The sequence below is a fragment of the Oryctolagus cuniculus genome, chromosome 5 (genome assembly GCF_051225735.1).
Source record: "Oryctolagus cuniculus isolate XC-2025 breed Fujian yellow rabbit chromosome 5, ASM5122573v1, whole genome shotgun sequence".
Taxonomy (NCBI): domain Eukaryota; kingdom Metazoa; phylum Chordata; class Mammalia; order Lagomorpha; family Leporidae; genus Oryctolagus; species Oryctolagus cuniculus.
This window is the reverse complement of record NC_142871.1, coordinates 158,495,439-158,502,160: the sequence shown is the minus strand read 5'-3', so window position 1 is coordinate 158,502,160 and position 6,722 is coordinate 158,495,439. Positions and strand designations below refer to the sequence as shown.

Here is a 6,722-nt window from a genome sequence, read left to right as displayed (position 1 = left end):
TCACCAGCAGGGCTGGGACCAGGCCTTACCCTTGCCTACAGCAACCAAGTGCCCCTTTCTGTGCTATTGCCGGGCAATCTAATGCCTACGGTCCTCACTGAGCTAAATGCAACATCTCTTACCAAATCCCTCAGCTTGGCAAAGCTGCAAGTTTTCTTACGCACAAGTTGAGAGAGAGCAAAGGAAAGAGTGCTAAAGGCAGTACACTCTGCTACTGTGTAGCATCTGTATTTGGGACTCAGGCTGCTTTATTTATAGATATCTATTAATACATAGAGATACAGGAAGAAATACATAAAAAGCAGCTTTATCAACCCGTTTCCAGCATGCAAGTGTAACATAAAAGCAAGAGTTACAGAGAACCGTTCTGCTACAGGAAAGACACCATCTCCACTCCTTCCAGTCCCGCTTCCCCTGGGGGTGACCTCTCTGCCGCTTTGAGGGCTGGGGCTGGGGGCTGTGCAGGCACCTCCTTGGCCATCAAACCAGAGCACCTGGTCCTCTGTCCGGCTCATTTCACCTCCCCTTCTCCTACCTCCTCCGTCTCCAGCAAGGCCTGAAGCTCAGGGAAGAATGGGAGCCCCCAACTGGTAAAACGGGTTTGCTGGGGTTCTACCCCCTGTCCCTTGATTCTTGGGGAACTTGCTGGCTGGGAGGCCAGAGCCGCCTTCCCTGGGCTTGCGCGGGGTTTCTTCTTCCTCTCCGAGGAGGAGAAGGAGGCTGAAACCCGAGAGCAACACTGACGCTCCTCTCCCCAACGCGCGCGCCCAGAGACATGAAATCCACGCACGCAGGAGCACTCGCGCCCGCGTCTAGGGCGCTCGGGGATTCAAGCGAGGCAGGCGAGGTTCTCCTGGGAGCCAGGTGGCCCTCCCGAATCTGAGGTCCTGCCTAATTTCACCTAGCTGCGGGAGGCCTGGCTGGTGGCGGATCGCGGCCCGCATTTTGTGATTTCAAATCCAATAGAGTCAAGGGATGACACGGACAGCCCGAGAGGGGAGCGCGCGGGCAGGTTTCCTCCCACTCTTCTCTACTTGGGCGCCGGTGCCGCCGCTGGCACCTGCAGGGGCGGCCTCGGCCAGGTGGGGGCGAGGCGGGCGCCCCAGCAGGAGGGCAGCCTAGGCAGGACCCGGGTCCCCGGGATCCTGGGGACGGCGGGTGGCCGTTTCCGGGGAGGAGCCCCCCGGCCAGGTGGGTCTTCAGGGTGGGCAGTGGAGGGAGGCCTGGGTCTCGTGCACATGACATCAGGTCCCCTCGTGTCTCCTTCCCCAGGTACTGCGTCCAGTCGAAGCCGGCAGTGGGCTGGGCTGAGGCCGAGCGCCCCAGGTCCGGGTCCCCGGGGATTGGGTGGCAGCACCGGAGCGCATTAGGAGCCTGAGCCCGCTGCTGTGGCTTGGCGGCCTGCGTCTGACTCCAGGGAGGGCCTGGGTGCGGGGAGGAAACCTGGACTTTTAGGTGGTGAGGCGGTGGCCCCGGGGGACCCTCCTGGGTAGAGAGACCCCTGGAAACGGGCCCGCGCGGGCTGCCGCGCCAGGGAGAAGAGGAGTGGAACGAGATGAGGACACGGAGGAAGTGTGTCCCGCGGGGCCCCGGGTGCTGGGGAGGCGCTGGAGAAGAAGACTACCTGGACCCACGCAGGTCTCCCTGGGGGCGCCCTCTGAGAAGCCTGGTGGCGCGCTGGCTTCTGTTGGGTGCCTCCGTTTTCTCACCTGGAAAATGGAGCCCCTTGAAAGGGGCGGCGTCCGACGTGGGCGCTTCGCCTTCTTCAGCAAGGCGTGCTGTTACCTGCGCGGCGGCTGCCCCGTGGGCACCGCCAGGGCTCTGTCAAGGTGAGACAGACAGACAGCTGCTTTGAACATGTCAACAGGAGAGGCAGGATCCGATCCCGTCCCCGGCCCAACGCCACCTTCCCTGCGGATCACCGGACCCCTTGGGGTGGGGGCACCCTGGTGGTGGTCCCATGGGAAAGCCGAGGGGAAACTGAGAAGCAGGAACGAGGTCCTGGGCGAGGAAGCCGGGGAGTGGGAGTGGGGGGGTGGGGAGGGGGCTGGAGCGCGCGCTCCTTTCCCGCGCCCCCCCGCCCCCCCGCGCTCCCTCGGTCCCTGTCGCCGGCCGCAGCCGCGGGTTTCACTTTTTTGTCCTAAAACACAACTGCAGCCCCTGTGGCTCTTGATCGCCCCCTGGCGTCCCTGTCGCCCCATTTTTCTAAGAGCGGTACTGTGGATCCGGTCCGGGGCGCAGAAAAGAGAGTTTGGGGGGAGGGGTCTTCAAATAGGTGGACAATAAAACAAAAAAGGGGGCATGTGTCTGAGTAGCTCTGATGTTTTTATTACGCCCCTCCTTTGCCAGTCCCTCCCTGATCTTCCTCTCCGTCGCCGCGCAAGAACTTTAATCCCAAAAGGACTTGGGGGTAGGGGCTGGCAGGGAGAGAAATGCACCTTGCTCGGCCCAGATCGTTGGACCCCCGGGGCGGGGGAGGCGGGGAGGCAAGCAGGAGAGCGTCCCCTTGTTTGCCCGAGACATAAAAGGAAAATGAAGTGAACAACAATGAAGAAAAAAAATCCCCCTGCACACAACAATACAATCTATTTAAACGTGGCTCATACTTTTCATACCAATGGTATGACTTCTGCTGTAGTCCCTCTTCTGATTCTTGGACTCCCGGGCTGGCAGCTCGCACAAGGGGAAGCAGACTGCAGCGCCGCACGGGCAGGTTTACCAAAGGTCTCTAATGGGTATTTTGTTTCTGTGAGCCCGCCCCTGAATTGTCAGACGGCGGGCGTCCGCCTCTGAAGTTGCAGCGATTTCCTCTCGGGCCCGGCCTTATCTCCGGCTGCACGTTGCCTGGCGGTGACTAATAACACAATAACATTGTCTGGGGCTGGAATAAAGTTGGAGCTGTTTACCCCCACGCTATAGGGGTTCAATATAAAAAGCCGGCCGAGAGCTGTCCAAGCCAGACGCGCCTCTGCAGCTGCGCCGAGGCGAGTGTCCCGGGTCCTCGCTGCGTCCCCGCGCTGCTCCGCCGCCGCCTTCCGCGCCGCGTGCGCCCCGCGCCCGCCGCCTGCGCTCCAAGCACCGGTGGCCTCTTCTCCCCGGGACCGGAGCCCGGGCCGAGGATCCGAGCCACGAGAAGCGCTGAGGCTGTTTTTCATCGTCTGCTTTTGGGTTCAGTTTGCCGGAGATTTTTTTTTAGACCTTTTTCAGAATGGATTACTTCTCCATGATGGTCTCTCTGCTGTTGGTGGCTTTCCATGGAGCTCCCGAGACAGGTAGGCACGCACGCGGACTTGCAACCCCCTGTGCAGGTTAATGTCTCTAGTCCACTGAATGCATTTCTTGCTTCTGTTTTCTTTTTATTACTAACGCTTAGATAGCAAGTGCCTGACGAGCACTGCTCGGAGCTGCCCAAGTGTTCCAGGGAAAGTAAGAAAATTCCTCCACCGAGTATAGCGGAGCATGAAAATGACTTCTGATTTTTTAAGTTGTTCTTGCATAATGCATTGGCTTGGCTGTAAAATTAAATAATGCAGAGCGGGTATGGAGAAGCTAGGACGCAGTCGAGGGTGTATTTTGCCATATAGGTGTTCGTGCAGGTACTTAGAACAAACACGCGCTGTTTCAGCTGTGTGAAAGTGTGCAATATTTCAACATTCCAGCTTGCAGCCAAGAACTTTTATTCAAGTCATTCAAGCAATATGTGAGCAGTAAAATACTACTTGCCGAACAAAGTCTGTTGATTAAGCACTCCCTCCCCCCGCCTCCGCGGGGAGTTTCGGGGTGAAGCAGATTTTTTTTTTATTATTTGTCATTATTGACTTTAGATTTCCTTTTGGCAGATTTTTGGCACTCCCAACAGTGTGAGCTCTATTTTCGGTTGTGTTCACCTGTCCTGGGTTGGGAGCAGGGATCATTCTTGGTTACTTAAGGATTTAGGCAGTACCGCGGTGCGTCTCCCCGCCGCTGCCCCCTTACTCCTAATTTTTTAGGGTCAGCGCACTTTTTTGGGGACTTTTCATAACCCTGACAAAAGAGAAAGGGTGTCAAGGGGATGAAAATCCAGGAATGTGTCTGATCATTTGAAATGTACCGAATCGGGCAGATAAGCGGCATGGCTGTTGGATGGTTGGTGGGATGCGCAGGGCTGCGCCCCCGAGGGGGAGGCGGTAGATCCCACACAAGCCTGGCGCCGCGGCTCCGTGGATTCTGAATTCCAGAGGCGCAGCGCTCTCTCCAGGTGCACCAGCTGCTTCTCGGAGGAGCTCGCTGGCTTCTGCAGTGAAGGGGATATTGTGTTCGCTTCCCTTCTTCTCCCTCTCCCCATCACTTCCCCAGGGCTCTTTGCCCCCTGCCTAATTTCCAGAGGTGTGGATACCGACCCCAGACCCTTACACAAGGTGTGAAGTGGCTCATCTGCAATGAGGGAGCGGCTCCTGTACCAGGAATAGAGCAGCGATGTACTGGTTTTCAGTCAGCAGCCAGTGCAGAAGCCCACCCAAGCCCCCAGCTGGCAGCATTGCCTTGACGGCTGCTGCAGACGGGCTGGCGAAGTCCCTTTTATAGGAGTTTGTCTCTTCTGCTTCCCTGTCATTCGTGGGAAGGTGGATAAGCCAGCAGTGGGTAGAGCGAAGCGGTGTCAAGGCAGGTGCTATGCCGCCCCCGCGCGTGTCTGCCCCGCCAGATCTGGACTGATGTGCGCCTTCTCTCCACAGCGGCCTCGGGCACGGAGCTCAGCACAGGAGCGGAAAACCCAGGGGAGAAGCCCCCGGCCAGCGCACCTTGGCGGCCGCGCCGCTCCAAGCGGTGCTCCTGCTCCTCGCTGATGGACAAGGAGTGTGTCTACTTCTGCCACCTGGACATCATCTGGGTCAACACCCCCGGGTGAGTCCCTAGGGGGCGTCGTGGCTCCAGTCATTCCTGAGCTCTGGCTCAGCGGAAGCTGAAGCGCGGGTCCCGGGTGTGCCCTTTTCTGGGGGGAGCTCCCGGCTTGGCTTCTGAGAGTGGCCTTCTGTGTCCTGCAATTCGCAGGGTCTTCTGAGGCCTCTGTGGCTGAGACGGGGTGGAAGGTGCTGAGGCCAAGCAGGGAGCCGCTATGCGGAACTGCAGAGGAGAACCCTCCCAGAAGGGAGCTGTCTGAGCAGGCTGTCACAGGGCTTGGGGGAAGAGTCTCCGGATCCTAGCTGCCTTAGTCCAGCCTGTGCTTCTCACAGCTGGGCAGAGACACAGGCAGAAGGGCGCCTGGGGAGCAGAATCCAAACCCTTCATCTTACTTCTAGGAAAAGACCTTCGTGTCGGAGGCCACCTGTGCCGGCATGAGGCAGAGCTAGGACTGGATCCTGGGTCCTGTCCCCTTTCTATCCATAGAAAAGCTCATTTCCAGGCGAAGACAGGCATGCAGCCCGCGGTTTCCTCTCCCCCCTGCAGAGTGAAGACCAGTTATAAGCAGGGACCCTTTCACTTGTCTATCACGTCCATGTCCCATTATGGAAAAGAACAGCCAAAACCCAAATCCAATCCGATCCAACCACAAAGAGCCTAATACTTAGTGAGGTGAAACTGTCAAGGCGTTGGGGGTGGGGGCACTTTTTACTCCTCAGGGGACAATTCAAGGAGTCCCCTTAGAAAGTACCAGAGGGTCTCCTGCAGTCATGTGATGTGTGGAAACATACATTATATCATACCTGATTCACAGGACAGTAGGTTTTACAAATCTTATGAGTTATGGTTTTGCATTATGCTTTCTGCCATCTGTCCCCCCAATATACAAGGGACACCAAAGCAAAGATCCCATAATTTTAGACCAAAACCAGCTGCTGGTCTGGAGAAGTAACTGAACTTTGTTAAGAGTTGAAAAGGAGCCTCATTGAATCAGCAGCTGGGGTTTTCTCCCGGCTGGGTACACACACTCAGGGCCATGGAAGGGCGTGCGGCCACCCTTGAGTCTCCTAAGTTACTGCTCCCAAGTGCTGTAGCTCTGTGTGTGCGCAATGGAATGAACTCACTCCAAAGAATGTGGCTGTTTTAAAGACTATTGATGATGCTGACGTGTTTTGCTCTTTTCTCTCCATCACAGGCACATCGTCCCGTATGGACTTGGAAGCCCGTCCAGGTCCAAGCGATCCTTGAAGGATTTATTTCCTACCAGGGCAGCGTACCACAAGAACAGGTGCCAGTGCACGAGCCCACACGACAAGAAGTGCTGGAATTTTTGCCAAGCAGGAACGGAACTCAGGTGAGTAGGAGCAGCTTTGCTGTTCAATCAGGGTTAAGTCTCCCGACCTCTTTCCTAGGATAAGGACACCTCCTTGCTTGAGAGAGAGTAACTGATGTTGAGAGGCAGGGTGAAACTGAAGATGTTTTTCCTGTGTGTTTTCACAGAGCCCAAGAGACTATGGAGAAAGGCAGGAACAACCTTAAGAAAGGCAAAGACTGCTCCAAGCTTGGAAAGAAGTGTATTCTTCAAAAGCTGATGCAAGGGAGAAAAATAAGAAGGTAAGAGACTCTGCACAAAATTTATTTTTGGGCACCGATGCTGGCATCCTTTCTGCCCTTGAACCATTTACCTAGCTGGGCAGAAAACCTCCAAGACAGCAAGAAAAGGGATCTTGGAATTCACGAGATGAAACAGAGTAGAAAATTCCCTCTCGAATATTTTCACAAAGCCTTGATTGCTGCTCCCTGTGCTTGGGGCACAGCCCCTTCAGTCAACATGTGGATTTTCC

The 6,722-nt window shown here is 56.3% G+C and overlaps 2 protein-coding genes across 2 annotated transcripts in view; one reads left to right on the top strand and one right to left on the bottom strand.

The window, feature by feature from the left end:
• Positions 1 to 765: 765 nt before the first annotated feature.
• LOC127493278 (uncharacterized) lies at positions 766 to 3,155 on the bottom strand. Its single transcript, XM_070074943.2, has 4 exons — positions 2,845 to 3,155; positions 2,616 to 2,760; positions 1,710 to 1,821; positions 766 to 1,424 (listed from the first exon to the last, which is right to left on the bottom strand). The coding sequence occupies exons 1-4, from the start codon at positions 3,153 to 3,155 to the stop codon at positions 898 to 900; spliced, it is 1,095 nt and encodes a 364-aa protein (XP_069931044.2). The 3' UTR covers positions 766 to 897.
• The window catches only part of EDN1 (endothelin 1), a gene marked incomplete at its 3' end in the record, with an annotated part of 26,071 nt that continues 22,444 nt past the window's right edge, over positions 3,096 to 6,722 (top strand). Inside the window, 4 exon segments of the mRNA NM_001101696.1 lie at positions 3,096 to 3,272; positions 4,713 to 4,881; positions 6,074 to 6,232; positions 6,379 to 6,492. Of these exon segments, the coding sequence (NP_001095166.1) occupies positions 3,209 to 3,272; positions 4,713 to 4,881; positions 6,074 to 6,232; positions 6,379 to 6,492 (506 nt within the window). The 5' untranslated portion in view covers positions 3,096 to 3,208.

Excerpts from the sequence above, each read along its gene's own strand:
- LOC127493278 (XM_070074943.2), bottom strand. The coding sequence starts at position 3,155 with ATGAAAAACAGCCTCAGCGCTTCTCGTGGCTCGGATCCTCGGCCCGGG. Across the intron at positions 1,822-2,615 it reads CAGCAGAAGTCATACCATTG|AGCCCTGGCGGTGCCCACGG; the intron begins GTATGAAAAGTA and ends TCACCTTGACAG. Across the intron at positions 1,425-1,709 it reads CAAGGGGCTCCATTTTCCAG|GCCCTCCCTGGAGTCAGACG; the intron begins GTGAGAAAACGG and ends CCCCGCACCCAG.